Source organism: Erpetoichthys calabaricus, chromosome 2, assembly GCF_900747795.2.
Source record: "Erpetoichthys calabaricus chromosome 2, fErpCal1.3, whole genome shotgun sequence".
Lineage (NCBI taxonomy): Eukaryota > Metazoa > Chordata > Cladistia > Polypteriformes > Polypteridae > Erpetoichthys > Erpetoichthys calabaricus.
This window is the reverse complement of record NC_041395.2, coordinates 197,196,393-197,214,182: the sequence shown is the minus strand read 5'-3', so window position 1 is coordinate 197,214,182 and position 17,790 is coordinate 197,196,393. Positions and strand designations below refer to the sequence as shown.

The 17,790-nt window shown below is 39.1% G+C and overlaps 1 protein-coding gene across 1 annotated transcript in view; it reads right to left on the bottom strand.

Moving 5' to 3' along the window:
- Nucleotides 1-15,382, bottom strand: part of mfsd8l1 (major facilitator superfamily domain containing 8-like 1) — a 48,088-nt gene extending 32,706 nt beyond the window's left edge. The window contains exons 1-4 of the mRNA XM_051922051.1: nucleotides 14,808-15,382; nucleotides 4,046-4,231; nucleotides 3,858-3,920; nucleotides 3,646-3,765 (exon numbers count right to left, since the gene is read on the bottom strand). Coding sequence (XP_051778011.1) covers nucleotides 3,646-3,765; nucleotides 3,858-3,920; nucleotides 4,046-4,231; nucleotides 14,808-14,883 — 445 coding nt within the window. The 5' untranslated portion in view covers nucleotides 14,884-15,382. The remainder of the gene's footprint in view (nucleotides 1-3,645; nucleotides 3,766-3,857; nucleotides 3,921-4,045; nucleotides 4,232-14,807) is intronic.
- Nucleotides 15,383-17,790: the final 2,408 nt, after the last annotated feature.

Genomic DNA, 17,790 nt, shown 5'->3' with positions numbered 1-17,790 from the left:
TTTTATTGTCTCTTGTAAGCTTATATGCATACCTCATCCATTCGTTATTCAGTGAGGATGGAAATTTCTTACACACAACACGCACATTATTACTGTTATTAAATTCCCCACCGTTCCCTGAATCATTCATAGTGTTCATGCAGCTAGAGAGGAAGTTAGCGTAATCTCTTAGAGCTTCCCCATCATTTTGCTTTATTTGAGGCCATTTCAATGCTTTATTGAGGTATGCGTCTGCTACGAATAGCTCGTTGCCATAATATCTTTCAAGCAATTTTTTAGCTTCTGAGTAGCCTTCATCTGGTGACATTCGTGCGCAGCCTTTAATCATTTCTTGAGGCGAACCTCTGGTGTACTGGATCAAGTAATCTAATTTGTCTTGTGAGTTTGCTAATACATCACCCACAGCATGATTAAAGGCTCTGATGAAATCTGCATATTCAAGTGGGTCACCTGAAAATAAAGGAACCTGTCTATGTGGTACTTCACCTCGTGGCGCTGGCGCTGGTACTGGTGCAGGTGCTGGAGGTGGAGTAGTAGCTCTGTTTTGTTGGGTTAACGATTTAGCCATTTCAGTAATTGCTTTCTGACACTCAGCTTGATTTTTCTGATATTCGGCTTGATTTCGTACTAATACATCTAGTATATCATTTCTGGAGCTTTGAGCGTCAGTTTGTGCACTAGTTGTGGGTTGTTCTTGCTTTTCTACTTTAGCTTTAAGTTCTTGAAACATTTGTAGAATACTATCAAGTTCTGTGCGTTCAAGTGTGACTGTCGATGAGGGTGATGATGCCGCTGCAGCGCTTTTCTGGGCTAAAAAGTCACATTTAATTTCTAAAGCGCGCTTTAACTGTGGAGAAGTTTTTCGTGTCTTTGACTTTGAGCGATTCCGTTCTTGCAATTGCATCTCTTCGAAATGCTTAACTAGCTGATCATCGGATTTATGCGTTAACAGTCTATTTGCATCTTTCAGCCATAGCTTTGTAACATTAACAAATTCGTTCCAATTCTTAGAACTTTCGGCGAATGTCGTTTTCTGTTTCTTAATTGCGCCTTGTTTACTTAACATTGATATTAGCCTTTGATTCAACTCTTCTATCTCACTGTGCGTTTCGCAAAAATTTTCAAGTCTTTCAGCCACTTCTAAATGATTTTCTGGAGTATCTTTAAGACTTTCTATTTCAGCTATAAGCACAGAAAGTTTATCTTTCCTCTGACTAATGTGTCCTTTAAGATCTCCGATAACGTTTTCTGACTTCGAGTCTGTACTCAATTCACTACTAATTTCACTGGAATTATGCTTAGACATTGCCATGATAACAGCTCAAAGACTGACAGCTGGTTCTCTTGACGGCAACAAACGTCACAACAGGAACGTTCCAACAAGGCAGATATTTCCTTATAGCGAGGCTTCAAAAACTTAGGCAAAAGCAAAAGCGATCATCCACAAAGTCTTTATAATATCACAGTCTCTTAAAATCTTCTCAAGTTCAGGTGCGGCGACCTTGCTTTCATTACGATAACGCAGTGGTAAAAGGTAAGAGCACTGTACCTCGTGATGACTCAGTTCTTTTTCTTTCGTTGACAAGTTCAGGTGCAGAAGCGTCCTCTGTCCTCAGATGGTAGATTCCAGTTTCAAGGCCTTAAGATGGCAAGTTTTCTGACGAAAATGTAGCTGCGTTTTCGCAAAGTTTCCAAAATTCAGCAGCTCCAACTTAAAAAAATGGGATTCAACAAAAGCCTGACGCGCAGAAATGATTCCACAGACAAGATATCTTCGTTTTCAAAAGTTTAGTTAAATTTTGAAAGTAAAACAGTTCACACAAAAATAAAGGAAGAAAAATTAAAATAGCAAAAAAAAAAGAAAAATTATAATAAGAAAAAATTTTGTTCTAAGCTTAATCTTGTTACATCTTAAATCGTTACTAGTCACTTATAATTTCTGAACCATTTCAAAACGGTCAGAAAACTGTATGCTTATCCCATTTATAAACTTAAAATGGGTTTATCAAATCCCTCTTTACTGGGACCTGTTCTAAACACAACTAAACTTAATATCACACTGTTTCTCAATTATAGCAAGGAGAGTCTATCTACTGATAGGGGGGAAAAGACTATACCATTGTCTATGACTATAGAAGAAATTATGTTCTATTCAAATAAAGAAAACATTAATATGAATTTAACTCAAAACTTTAACTTTCTAAAATTGGCTCTTACATGTACCCTACCTAATGGAACGGACCGCACCCCTCTACCTGCTTTGGGAACCCCACAGTGATTTTTCAAAATGTAGGAGTTATTTCTGCCCCACCCTGTATAAAGGATTTCATGAGAAGAATGTCAGGGCATCAGTTTGAAAGCTAGACACAAAGTTGGTGTTTCTACAAGACAATCATTCCAAATATTTAATTAGGTCCACTGAAAAATTGCTTAAGACAAGAGAGTTTCCTTGTCCTGAAATAACCAGGAATGGCCAAGTCAAAGCACAGGTGTCACTCCTATTGAAATTTTGTGGCAGCGTGATGAGAGGTATTCATATAAAACATCCTTCAAAACTCACAGATCTGGAGGAATTTTGTAAAGAAGAGTGGAAGAATCCTTCCAACAAAATGTCAGAGACTGATGATTAGTTGTAAGTGGTGACTACTGCTACCAAAGGAGGTGCTACAAGCTATTGTCGGAAAAGAAACTACTCACCCTCGCACACAAGGATATGTACCTAGCGATATGTTAAATATCACAGACTAATAATCTGTGTTCAGTTCTCTCTATGTTTGGGAGGTTTATATATACAATACAAGGTGAGACACAAAAATAACTAGACTGGGCTTGGGTCTTTTCTGGAAAATTGTCTGGAAGGTCAGCCGGACGTGAATCATAGAACTATATCCCATCCTACATGCCCTCTCAAACTGCCGACTGGCTAGGTATATTCTGTGAATAGCCCAGTCAATATTTGCACAACAAATGCTACACAAATTGCTGCGATAATGTCAGGTGAAAAAAACTGAACAGTGAATCAACATCAAATTTCTTGCGAATTTTCTCTTTTTCCGTAAACCAGTTTTTGACTGACAAAAACATTCCTGTCCTCGATCATCCTCCCTATTCACCTGATTTAGCTCCCTGTGATTTTTACTTGTTCCCAAAAATCAAAAGTGACCTGAAGGGAACACATTTTTCTTCAATGAATGAAGTGAAGACAAAAACGGCAAGCCTATTGAAGAGCCTCAAGCAAGAAGACTTCCAGCACTGTTTCAATCAATGGAAAATATGTATGGAGCGGTGTAGAGATCGGGAGGGGGAGTATATAGAAGGTGACAATGTTTAGAAAGCTGTAATTCATCAATAAATATATATTTTTTTTACCAATCCGGTTATTTTTGTGTCTCACCTTGTTCAGGTTCATATAATATTTCTATGATATTTAAAACAATGAATACTTTGATGGGTTCACAAACTTTCAAGCATGACTGCACCTTCTGTGTAAGGTCCTACATGGAATAAGACTAGCCATTTGTCATGGTAGCTTGCTAGTATGACAATATCAACACAGTTTCCAGGAGTGCATGCAGGTTCATGTTCACAAAAAACAACTGTGTGTCATGAACATTACTAAAGACGTTGTGTCAGCACAGAACTGACCAATAAGTAGTCCAGTCTGCCGGCAGGCCATCACAGCAGCAAATACAGCAGAACGGTCCTCTGGTGCAGTGGCTCGGGTCAGATAACCAAAAATAGAGGCCCCTGCTCCAGTCCCAATACCTGTAGGCATGAACAAAAAGACTAGGTAAATGCAGTCTGTTTACCAAAGTGCAACAAAGGCCCATCCATAGGCAAACTTCAGATTCTCTCACCTGCAACTAGTCGGCTGGATAGCAGAAGCCACTTGGAAGTTCCCATGAAATACATAAAGTTACCTGAAGGATAGAAACCAGTCTTATCCATATGGAAAATGTCATTTAGGCAACTTGTTCAATATTCGCCACTAATTAAGTTAAGAAAAAAAACACTCAATGTCAAACAGGACACAAGGTCAACTCACCTGAAATTTCAAACAAGTTGGCGAACAAGATAACTGCCTTGGTCTTGCGAGTCCGGTCAGACCAATGTCCAAACAGAGGTCCAGCCAGCAGTCCAGTCAGGCTGAATGCAGAGAGTCCCAGCCCCAGAAAATAAGGCTCTGCATGCAGAGTCTGCAGGTACATCCAGATAGTAGGCAATATCACAGCTGGAACGAGAGGGAACAAATCAATCAACTTTATTTCTTTTCAACAACTTCCGCATCAAACATCAATACAAAATGCTTCACAATACATGCACCACAATATAACAACATAACCAAGCTTTCTCTGTATAGTGGTAGAAAGCTACAATCTGTTTCCAAGTTCAAAGTGGAGTAATGTAGAATTGAGAAAAAGAATGACCATTCAGAAAATTACTCTTCTGAGCTAGGACTGCCCACTCGTCGTAAAGAAGGTCATTTCAAGAAGTGGCAGCTATTAACTTTTTGCTAGTTGTGGAGATTGATCAAATTCAAATATAATCTCTTTACCAAAACAAAGTTTAAATTTAATGCATTTTGGTCCAATCAATACCTTATTCTTAAGAGATAAGAATGGCCAGATTTGTACTAGCTAACAAAAAAACCATAGACACTTGAACAAAGGCAACTGAATGACATCTCTGAGCACACGATGGGTGGATGGGTCATAGCAGCAGAAGACCATACTGGGTGCCTTTCTTGGACAGAACAATAAAGCTGTAGTGGGTATATGATAACCAAAACTGGGTGCAGGATAACTTTAAAATATTTTATCTGGTTTATTATATCTTGATAATTACTGTGTCATGCTAAAGGGTGGGTCTAAATTTGGCAAAGACAGCTTGAATCAATAGATTTATTCTGTCTTATGTTAATGGTACTGGAACTGGAAACTGAAAATATGGCTTACTGGTTTGAAAGCAACCAGGACACCCTCCAACCCCAGATACACATCTTTCTAATTACTAGTACTAGCTTTCTTTTACCACTAGGCTTTCAAGTCTCTGTCAAATCTTTTGTACTTAAGAATACTTTTTTTATTTGTGCTTTTGCTATAGTTAATAGAATTCTTTAAGATACCAGCATTTCAAGGCACGTTCTTGAATTTAGGAATGTTTTACCCCTTCTCTTTGTTTTTACTTCCCTCGTTGTTTTTCTATAAAATGTTGGCACAACACACGTCAGATGGAGTTAGAATACAACCACATGCAGGTAGTAGAAGATGAATGTTTGTCAAGAAGCACTTCGAGGGAGCAATTTAGCATACTGGGACTCCTAACTCAAACTAACTAACTAACTCCTAACTCCTAACTCTAGGGTTAGGACTCTAACCCTAACCCTCAAATAGGACTGAGCTCTCAAAGACTAAAATGACCAAAGGTTTTTTTTTTCACTGCTATTTATTGTTGAGGGATAATGTGAGAATAAACAGCCTAGCAGTGTATTACTGTATTTCTACCTACTGGACTGGGTGAATAAAGGCAATATTGAATAATATACAAAAGTCAACACATGAGTCCTCAAGAATTCAATTAGGCAAAAGAACTGTTTACTTTTCAAAAAGGTTAAAATGTAAAGAAAGTCTTTCTTCTATAAAAACTTCTCATGGAACTATTTGTTATCCCTTCAACTGATAAGTCAAACATTTATGCACCGATTCCTTATTGAGACACACTAATTTTAACACAGGGTCACAGAAGGTTGGAGCCTATCCTGGCTGCATATGGCATTAGGCAAGAGTCAAACTTTTGTTTGTTTGTTTGTTCTTTATTTCACCTTATACAATTTCTTGTATTAGGAATTTGTTAGTTTTCGCATACCCCTTGGGGTCAGAGCGCAGGGTCAGCCATTGTACAGCGCCCCTGGAGCAATTACAGGTTAAGGGCCTTGCTCAAGGGCCCAGCAGAGTAGGATCTCTTTTGGCAGTGACGGGGATTCAAACCAGCAACCTTCAGGATACCAGTGTAGATCCTTAGTCTCCGAGCCACCACTCCGCCCTTGAATGAAGCACAAGCTGTAAGGGTGCATACTCAATTCACTATTACCAGGCAGATTCAGAAGGACCATCTTAAAGATGTGGAAGGAAACTTGAGAGCCCCGTGAAAACCCATATGCCCATGGGAATAATGGTCAAGTTCCATGTAGACAGTAAATAGCCATTGAATCAAACCTTGTCTCCAGAGCAAACTACTATGTTACCATGTCACATCATGTCTAAAGTTACAGTATATGTCACACTACACTGCATCTTGTTCCAGCATTTCCAATTAGTTTTTTTCCATAACCCAAGTAATTCTGGGCATGACCTCTTTGGGAAGGTATAAGCTATTTTGTCTCCTGCCCACTTTTGTTTTATCCTCCTTTAATACCAACAAATCAGAAGAGAGCATGCATCTGATTGCAAGAATACACTGGACATGATATAGAAGGGGAGAACGGACCAAGAATAAAACAAATTAGTTTCCCAGTATGAATCCATGATCAATTCTTCTTTAAGACTAACAGGAAAATAACTGTGACCAACTGATCACTTGCTCATTTTATAACTGGTGCCACATTGCAATAGTGATGTCCAGTGCATTCCAGCAGTTGACAATCTGCATGTGAGTGGTATGACATCTTGATCACAGGAAGTAGTACCAAAAATAAATAAATCAATTGCTCTGTATGCAGTATATGCATGCAAGAAGATCAAAAAGGACATTCATTAAAACAAATTTTAAATGTGCCTAAATTGTTTTGCAACAAACAGAAAGCTTCACTGTACAGTATTTCCTCTTAAGCATGGTCTATGTTGCTATACCCTGTGCCAGAAATCAGTTTTTTTTAGTCTGGCAGCAGTCAGGCTGGCCACAGATAAAGCCGGCTTTTTTGTAATGTCACATTGTTCTCAGAAGACAGTGGAAATCTGAGCCTGTTCTCAACAGGGCTGGTGCAGTGTGGCTCAATGATGGAGAATGCTTTAAACTCATCTTTTATAGCACAGTAGGCATCTACACTAAAAAAATGCATAATTTAAATGTATTATTAGGGATGTCTTTTAATGACAAATGATAATGTTTTCTTTATTTTTACAGTAAATTAGAGCAAAGTTTCTTGGTTGGGGTAGTTATACTAATTAATCTTGGTGGTGGCTGCAATGTGTTACATGTAAGCAAATATGAAATTCACTGTACATGTGGCAATAATGACTTTATAAACCTAAAAATGTAGTGGAGTCATTACCCAGCATCCAACTGTTAGTCTTACAATACTCCCGTTTGTTTCACCACACATATTGTGTTATTCCATTTACTTATAAAACAGACATTTGCCTGGATTTACATTTTTACCCTTCTGACACAAACAGTCTGCTGCATTTCTGATCATCTTTGGGATTTCTTCTTTAATATATAGGATCAGGTGAATCAATGATTTTCTAAATGTTAAATCTGCTTTGTCATTTCGTATGACATACAGTACCTTTATAAACAACTTTAGTAGGTGTTGTCTCTGCAGTTGGAATGAATGAAGTACTAAGGTTCAAGTTTCTGAAAACAAACATGAAATAAAGGACCCTCTTTGTACTCACTATTGATTTAGATGATCTTAAGAGGGGACACATACAGTTGTAGTTATTGTAGTGGAGGGCAAGTCACCTCAATTAGCAGGTGCAAATGTTTTTTTCAGCAATGTTCATTTTATGTTTTAGAACTCAACATTCTGGTCTGTCATTGCTCATTTAGTCTTTATTGCTCATTATTTTTTATCAACAATTTTTTTTAATCAGTAAATAAAGAAGCAAGCAGATTAATCTCTTGAGGTAGCACAGCACTGGGTTTATAACTGCTGCTGCCTTACAAATCATGTGTACTGGGCTTAAATCTCAAACCTTGTCATTTTTATGTGTGGTGTCTGCATGTTTTGCCCAAATGTGGATGCCCCTCCAGTATTTACCTCACACCACCTGTTGTGATGTGATATTTTGCATATAAGTTGATAAATATTTTGTAGTCTTTATTTGTAACTTAGGCAAAACTAAGTAAGGAAAGTGAATTTTACGACAGTGTTGGGGAGAAGTGCCTGAAACAAGTTTGGTAAATGTTTCTCTGAAGTCTCTCAACCCCCACACAAAGCCAGGCTGCCTAACTGCCAAGCTTTACCTTAACATATGGTTTTGGGGGATGGCAGGTGTTAAGATATTCTTTGCCCCATTGGTCTGAAGCATGGTTGTTTGGAATTGGCTTGTATCAAAAGTCTTTAAGTACCATGACGCCCTATTGGATGTAGGGGTTGGACAGAAAACCCATAAATGTGCTTGCTTTATCTCACCCCCTCTCTCTTACCTAATGATGAAGGAGTGTCTCACACACCATGAACTGAAAATGACAACACAATGAACAGCACAGCTTGGTAGCCATATTGAGACAGGCATGCGGCCGGCTCTGAAGAAAGCTGACCACAAATGATGCCTTAACTAGAGACATTTAAGTAATTAACAAGTCTGTGTGCCGCCTGAACTACACATCATCATTTATCAGGTTGTATGGTTGCCAATATTCAAATGTACTTTGCATATTGTTAGTATTTATGAATATTATCAATAATACATTGTTTAAATTGTAACTTAACTCCTGCTTGTCTTTTACTCCACCTAATTGCCTGAGGTTATAAATGTAGAAGGGAAGGTGGGGAGAGGTTATATACTATAATACCTTATAAAGAGTGGTAAGTCTGTGAGATTTGAGGCATTCTGACAAAGGCTACACATTAATAAAATAAAAGGGGAAAGTACAGCAAAATATTACTCTACCGAGACAAAACACCACCAAAAACATGCATGCGAGTTAAATTAGGAGTCTAGTCTGGCATGTTGTGTGCACAAGTAAGTCCTACAATGGCCTGCCTTGTGCCTGATGCTGTTAGTTTAGACTCTGCCCCGCTGAATTGCATTATGCAAGTTCGAGAATGTTATGTTATTTCAGCCTTTTCCATACAGTGATATAAAAATCATAAGATAAAGCCACACTATATTCCACATGTTTACAGGAATTAAGTGAAGACTTTTGAAGCAGTCCATGTTTAACTTGATACCAAACTAGTTTATAGAGTTATTAATGCAAAGTGACTGGAGTACAGGAAAATTCTTACTAGCATGTGTTAACATGCAACATGTCACCACGTTTGTGAAGTTTTTGGAGTCTCGGAGAAGCTGTCAGAAGGTGAACATGAAAGGACAGTCATTTTCCATTAGAGATATGCTCACCTTAATTTCAGCATGACTCATGTAAATTTCTGGGTCAAAGACTAACATATCCCACCCTTGTAATTATGCATAAATGATGCTGCTTTACAGGTCTCACTTGAGGAGTTCACTTTCCTTTACCTGAAAAAGGACGTCTCCTAGTTTTACCTCAATGGTTCTGTCAAATTAAATATATTTTTTGAGCTACAGTATGCTTTCAGCCTAGTCCTAACATATCCAAGAGCTGTCTGATGTGCAACTTTGTAGCCAGAGTTAGAACAGACTTCACATCAGTGATAAACCAGAGTATTACAAGGAAACCCCACCCATCTAGCCATTAGTTTTCCTTCAAACCCTTTTCTGCATTCAATCAAGATATTTTTTTAAATGTATCTATTGTCAATTTGTAGAATAAGAAATAAACTTTAAGAATTACATTTAAAAAAACTGATGTTTTATTGTCTAAACTCTTTGTTTGTTCAGCTTGCTTCACTACCTTGATAAAGGATTCTTCCAAAAGGCAGTCAAGAGTGAACTTTCAGTAAACAAACAAATACTTTTAGAAAATGGTGACCACTAACCCAAATACCAATTAAATGGTGCTATCCCCATCTTCCACACAACAGTCAAGGCATCCTATTAATATCTAGGACCTTTCGCATCAAGACCTGTATATCCAACCGTTCATCCTCAAACCTGTGAGGCTTCAAACAATGGTAGTTTGTGTACCTCGGTCAAAGAAATCGACCCAGCTGACCATATTCTTCTTGTAATGAGGACCCATTCCTGTAGCTGAGGAGCCCCTTAAAATGTTCCTTATATTTCAGCTTGATCTTTCCTAACCACATGGACAAGAGAATATGTCATATCTTTCCTTACCTTTCTAACCTAACAAAATTTACCTAGAGACTTTATGAAGCCATCTAAAGGTCTTCATGGCTTCCCCTTTTACCTAGACAATGATGTTAATTACAAAGCAAAAGAAGCAACTGAGTGGGTCAGCACACAGAAATCAAATTGTGTAAAGAACTACAATCAAAAACACAAAAAAATGTGTAGTGTGATGGACAGCCGGGACACCTTCATAACGGAAGGACTGGGAAGGAGCATACATGGGGCAATACCCACCTGGCTTGCTATGGTGCCTCAGGTTTGGAGTATGGAAGCTCAACACTGCTGGGCCCATATCCACCCCAGGGGTTGCAAGTGGAACAGCCAAGCCCTCCCCAGCAGGACTGCCGCCACACCGTGAGGTATGCCCAGGAGGAGATGACAGGACACCTTGGGCACTTGTGGGTGCTCTAAAAAAGGAGCCACCTCACTCCACTCTGGGAGCCAGAGTCGGGAGGAGTGGAGGTAGAAGAGAGAGGGAAGAGACAAGGAGAAGAAAGGGACTGTATTTGGTGTTTATTGGTGCTTGTTTGTACTGTGCTGCTGTGGGGAGCGAGGGAGAAGCGCTTCCCCCACTTAATAAATGTGTGTGTTGCTGCACTTGTGCCTAGTGTCTAATGTGTCAGGTATTTGGGGAGCTGTGTAGCCCCCGGAGGTCACAGTAGGAATACAAAAATCAAAGCCCACACATGCCATTTCTAGCTGACCTGAAGGAGCTTCAGCGATTTTACCAAGAACAATGAGGAGAACTTTGAATAACCCAGTGCACAAAGTTGGAACTAACTGTCCACAGGGGTGTATGGCTGTTGCTACTGAAAAGGGGATGGAAATACTTTTTATTGTATATATGAAGGAACTGAGTAGAAACAGGAAAGTAAATCTCAAAAAGGTTACAACAAACACGTTTGATGAAATCCTTAAAAAAAATGACAAGGTGATGCTTGAGTCACGCAGTAGGAATAGAAACTAACACTGCCAGTATGTTAGACGGTAAGGTTTTTAGCTTCCCAAGGTCTGCTGGTTGGGGTGGTGTGTTAGCGACAATCTTTAAAAGCCATTATTGTTGACATCAGTTGCCAACTGACAGTTACTCTAGTTTTGAGTTACAGCTGTTTGAAATGGGATGATCTTATACTGTGTTGTGTGCAGTGGTGTATCGGCCTCCAAAATTTAACAAGGATTTTAAACATGAATTCTCTGAATTTCTGGCAGAAATTACACCGACTTATGACAGATTTTTAATTCATGGGGATTTTAATATTCATATGCGCTGCCTGAGTAAACTTCTGGTTAAAGACTTTTTCAGCTTCATTGATTCTTTCAATCTTGTTCAGCCTGTGAGAGGTCTAACACATGAGCATGGACATACATTGAATCTTTTTTTATCATATGGTTTACCCATCTGTGAAACTGGTGTTTACTTTACTGATCACATGCCCGTTATAACTGAGGCTTCCTTACGTTGCCAAATAGTCAGCATTTGTAGTGAGACTCACTGCTCTTGCATTATGAACTCCTCCACTACCAGCAAGTTCTCCACAGCTTTTATGGATGCTGTGCATTTCCCCCCACTTCAGCACCGAAATTCTAGTCACTTTTTTTAATGATACTTGCTCTAACATTTTAGACTCTATTGCTCCATTTAAGGTCAAGCGCTCAAAACCTAAACCTGAGCCATGGTTAAATGATGCCACTGATACCCTATGGTGGAGCACAAGCTTCAAGTGTACAGTACAGTACTTTGATATTCTAAGGAACAGTTTGTCTACCAAAAAGCTTTACAATCTGCTAGAATAAAGGATTTTTGAAATGTTATTTCAAGTAATTGTCATAAACCTTGAGTTGTATTCACACTGATGATAACAGGTATATCCTTCACTGAAATAGATCAATACAAATTCTATTAAACCTTTATTGGAATGTCTGGAAGACACTAAAATACGGATGTTACTGAGTTTTCTTAGTTTAAATGATAAAAAAAAAAAAAAAAAAAACAGAGATTGTGTGTTTTTGGACCTTCTGATCCTACTTGTGCTCCTGTAACTCTTGGCCCTTTGACAATCTACTGTAAACCCTTTCCAAAAAATCTTGTAGAGAAAAGCCAAGCAAAATGACACCTTTTATTGGCTAACTAGAAAGATTACAATATGCAAGCTTACATCTTGCCTGAAGAAGGGGCCTGAGTTGCCTCGAAAGCTTGCATATTGTAATCTTTCTAGTTAGCCAATAAAAGGTGTCATTTTGCTTGGCTTTTCTCTACATTCATAATGGCTAACACGGTACAACACCCTAGTACTACAAAAAATCTTGGTGAGTTTTGATAATGCCCTCAAATTTGATAAACAAATTAACTCCATGGTGAAAGCTTGTTTCTGTCAGGTCAGGGTATTAGCGAAGGTCAAGCCCTTTTCTTTCTGTATATGATTTTGAAACATTAATTCATGCAATTGTCTCTTCTCAGCTAGACTATTGCAACTCATTATATATTAGAGTTAATGAGTCATCCCCTGCTCGTCTTCAGCTCATCCCGAATGCTGTTGCCAGGCTTCTAACAGGCACAAGGAAACAGAGTCACATCAAACTAATCTTAGCTTCTCTTCACTGGCTTGCTGTTTACTATAGGATTGAGTTTAAAATTTTACTGTTTGTTTTTAAGTCCCTGAATAGTTTAGCCCCCTTTTATCTTACTGTCCTCTTACACCTTTACTCTCCCTCAAGATCACTAAGGTCCTCTGACCAGAAGTTATTGGTCATGTTGAGTTCTAGACTGAACCTTAGAGGGGACTGTGCTTTTGCAGTAGCTGCCCCTAAGCTCTGGAATAGTCTACCTTTTTCATATTAGATCAGCACCAACTATGGTCTCTTTTAACCCCCACCTGAAAGCATATCTTTTTACCTTAGCATTTTAAACTTGTATGTGAGACAGATATATACAGTATTATGACTCTCTAAATGCCATGTCTCTAAAAGGGAACACTGTCATTACTCCTTGGCATCTATCTAAGTCACCTGTGAAGTGTCTGGTTACCTACACTCAAATGCATTTATAAATTTGGCCTTCTTATCATTTAGCATAAGTGTGAGATTTGTGTTGTTCTGCTAGTCTAGATATTTGAACTGTAATAATACTTTTAAATAAATACACTTTAGATGGTAAGTGCACTGAATTGTCTCCCACTAAAAATATATTGGCATTTGGCTTGATGATAAACTTTTAAATTATATGTTGTACAATAAAAAACTAAGTGTGAAATTAGGTTATTTATGCAAAAAACAGGCTTGTCTGCCTATGTTTTGTAGGAAGAATGTTGCGTTAGGTTTCATTTGATCCTCATCTATGGTGATTTAATTTATTGATATGGTGCCTCTTCTGTACTTAAACAATTTGATGTGGTTTGTCACTCAGATCTTAGTTTTAAAACTGGTTATAAATATGCTGCTCACCATTGTGATTTATACAAAAATGCGGAATGACATACTCTGTGACAGAAAGGGCTGATATTGTTCATTTTTTTATTTACAAAACCATTCATGCTAAAGAGCCCCCACAAAATTATTGTCTTTGACACATTTCTAAGACTTTTGTCTACAATGCTCACACTATGCAGTTATTGCTGCATTCCTCACATTTACTGTATTCTGATCTGGCAAAGACATACTACGTAACTTGCAGCATTTTAACATTTTTTTGCTATCAGTTGTTTTTACTCATTTATGTAACTCCATTGAAAATTAAGGTTTTTGTTATTGTGCATTTTCAAAGATTTAAATGAAGGTAAGATATGTGCAAACCACTTAAAAAAAAAATCCAGCACTGAAAGAATGCACAGAATGCACAGGATCAGGCCACCAGGTTGTTAAAATGGTAGTGGTTTATTAACCCTACCATATCAATTACACATGAATCTTAGACTTACTTGACCAGAAAGCTCCCCAACCCCAATTCTCTTGCTATCACTTTTGACAGTAAGCACAGACCCCATCCCACCCTCCTAACCCCCAAACCCGAAATAAGAAAGTGTGGCGTTTGTCAAAGTCAATGGCCTTTGTGATGATGAGCTGTAACAGTGTGAATCAGGTTACTTCTTCTGTTGGCTTCCCTGGCTAACTAATTAATCTTGTCTAAATGCAGGACACAGTTTCTGTCTGAGCCTGTTTACAGTAATATACAGTAACAGGTTCAAGAAGTCAGAGAATTACTTTTAACCAGTGACGAATTGCACAAAGAGAGCACCCTTAATTATTTTTGTAAACTTTACAACAAAATATTAAAGTTACTAATTTCATCTAGGGTCAACCGACTGCTTGAATGTAAAGGTATGTTTGAGCGGAGGCGGGAGAGTCCTGGATGCTCGATTTAGGGCGTAGAGCACTAACCGGAGTATGGGGGTGAGGGGGAGGGGGAGTGAGTGTGTGTGTGTGTGTGTGTGTGTGTTTGAGAGGGGGTGGTGCAGTAATAGGAGCTATCTGTAAACTATTCACTGTATTTATTTTTTGAGCCTTCTTTTACTGGGCTGCTATCCAAGTCAGTACCCAGCGGAGTTGTGAAGGGTCATAAGCTTAAATGGCCAGATACACTCTGATACCTGCATTTACTTGAAGAAGATCGACTTAGATCTTCTTGATCAATTTAACAGAAACGCTTACCGTATTCAATACCGCTGAACAGAAAAATTAATCCGATGGAGATATTGGTGCATTTTCTCTTTTTCATCAAATTCATTTTTCCCCTTTGTGAATGAAAAAAAAATATTATTCGGTCACAATTTGAACACTTTCAGGTGACCAATCCCCTTGCTTGTCTGTCTGTCTTTTCTGGCTACCTTTCCAGCACCTTCCTTTTCTTCCACTGTCGGTCACTTTTCTTCAGGTAGTTTTCCGATCACACCCTTCGCTCCCTTCCTGGCGATTCCCTTTCCAGTTGCTGACCCTGTTCTCTGTGTAACTCCTCAGTCAGCGCCGGCCTCTGTGACCGCTTCTCCCCGGATCGCTCTCTATTCCCGCTGCTGGTGACTCCGCGCCGTTCTTCGCGTGTCTTCTCGCGTAGCCACCGATTTCCTAGATGTCTTCTTTCAGCTACGCGTTTCCTAATCACTCTTTTCCAGACATCTCGAGAAAGACCCAGCCTCTCCACATTATTCTAAAGCACCAAAACCCGGCTACTTGCCAGGTTTCCACAACTCGGCATAAAGAGCTCCGCTATTTGGACCTGTACAGGTGACTGGTGGTGGGCGGAGGGAAGGACACCGGTGGATGCTCCGCCCCCCAGATTGCGTACATGTTGTTTGCTACTGCCGTGACCTTCAGTTTTAGTCTTTGATTATCGTTGCGCATTAACGGAGAAAATTGACAGATACTATATGTGGACTGTCTTAAACTGAATAACCTACGATGCCTGCTTTGTTAACGACGAACCTCACCAGTTAATGAAGGCTTGGGGAACGGATTCTATGAATCAGACCTCGGTCTCCAGCAGATTACAAATTAAGTGCAGCCTTATTTTGATCTGTCTTTGGGCCACCTGCCCCTGCCAACCGTCACCCTATCTTTGCTGTAAGGGCCACATGGCTGTTGTTTTCATAGTCAAATGATAATCTTTGCGGTGTGAGATTGCTGGCCACTAGGATTTCATAACACTCTCTTCAAAAAAGGAATTCTAGGTTAAATCCACAAAATTTATCACCAGCAGGAAAATAACTCTTACAGTGCTAAAGTTACCATTAAAAGTATTTATAAGCGTATATTTCCAAATAAACACATTTACGTGTTAATTTAACATTAGTGATTTTGCTGTGCATTTCTAGGGAAGGTAAATGTGGCCTGATTTGATGGTCAAACTATCCCTCACCGGGCCATTCCCAGAGAGAACACCTACTGAAGAGGAAAGAGAGGTACTCAATGTGATGTTTGGTATAAACCAACAGGATGCAATATGACTCTGGGTTGTGTGATTTATTATTGAAAGGTTTCTTATAGGAAGGGTTGGCTCCTGTTACGAGGGGTGCGCAAGTTTAACACAGCTTTGTGTGTTCTATTTAAATAAATTAACCCACTCCATCTAGCCATCCATTTTCCAACCCGCTGAATCCAAACACAGGGTCATGGGGGTCTGCCGGAGCCAATCCCAGCCAACACAGGGCACAAGGCACCAATCCCGGGCAGGGTGCCAACCCACCGCAGGACACACACAGACACACACAAACACACCCACACACCAAGCACACCAAGCCAATTTAGAATCGCCAATCCACCTAACATGCATGTCTTTGGACTGTGGGAGGAAACCGGAGCGCCCGGAGGAAACCCACGCAGACACAGGGAGAACATGCAAACTCCATGCAGGGAGGACCCGGGAAGCGAACCCAGGTCTCCTAACTGCGAGGCAGCAGTGCTACCACTGCGCCACCTTGCCGCCCATTAACCCACTCTTTTCATAATATATACCTTTCAGAAAAATTACAGCAGAAACCTGAACTGGTGGGATTTGGCCATGGGCCAGTAGAAAAGACATTTTAAAGTAAATCAATATTCAGTATATATAGCAATAACAGAAACCAGGCAAAATAACAGAGAAGGGGATGAGTATAACATAGGTGGATAAAAACCCTTTAGGAAGGACTGACAAAAAAGAAGTGGTGTGTGGGGAGGGTTACCATTTCTGTAAAACAGAATTTAAATGAATGTCTCCTTCAGGTAGGTGATGAGCCACATCATAGTGAGAATGTCTGGATTCAAGTAGAAAAATTTAGGAACTGAGGATTTATTTTAGGAGTGCTATAGACCTCAAAATGAAGACAGTTTCAAAGTGGGTCTTTTTAATAATATTAAAATGCAAATTTAGAGTGGAATATTATAGTCATGGGGAACTTTAATTACCCAAATATTACAGTTTTTCCTCAGGTGCTTTAACACAGTGGTGGAAAAAGTAATCACATTCTCTTTAACAATTGCCAAAACCTGTGAAACAATAAAACAAACAATTTTGCAAAACATGTTCACTGCAAAACTCACTACTCCAACCACAACAAGATGCTGCAAAACTGCCTAATTCACTCAAAACAATAACCAGTAGCCTTACGACAGTAGCACATCCAAGCATTCACTGGATATTTAGAAGCAAAACACTAACCACACATCTCACTGAGGCAGAGCAAAAACCATTATGAGTGTTACAGCACAATTCCTGTTTCATGCATTTATTGTAGTTCACCATAAACATCAGTGACTAAGCACATGTGTACCAACAGATAGTCTAACAAAGTGAAATGCAAAAAAAAAAAGAAGACACATATTGACTGAAATAAAATATTGCTATATTGGGCATTATAAAGGTACAGTCATTAGCAAGAAAAAACACATCTACTGTATTTATAATATATTTAGAGTGCAATCTCAAAAAAAAAGTTTGCCCTTTGCTTGAGAATCAGAATCAAAATCAACTCTGCCTGATCAATCCTGTCCTGAATATTGGGCCACATGTTTTTATTAACATTACATAAAATATTTTCCTTGGTAATACAACATGGGAAATACGTCTGGGCATGCTTGATCTAGCCCTGGCAGTCAGATGACCAATGAACCCCAGTTATTGCATCCAATAGCAGCATTCTGTTGAAGGGATGGTGGTCAT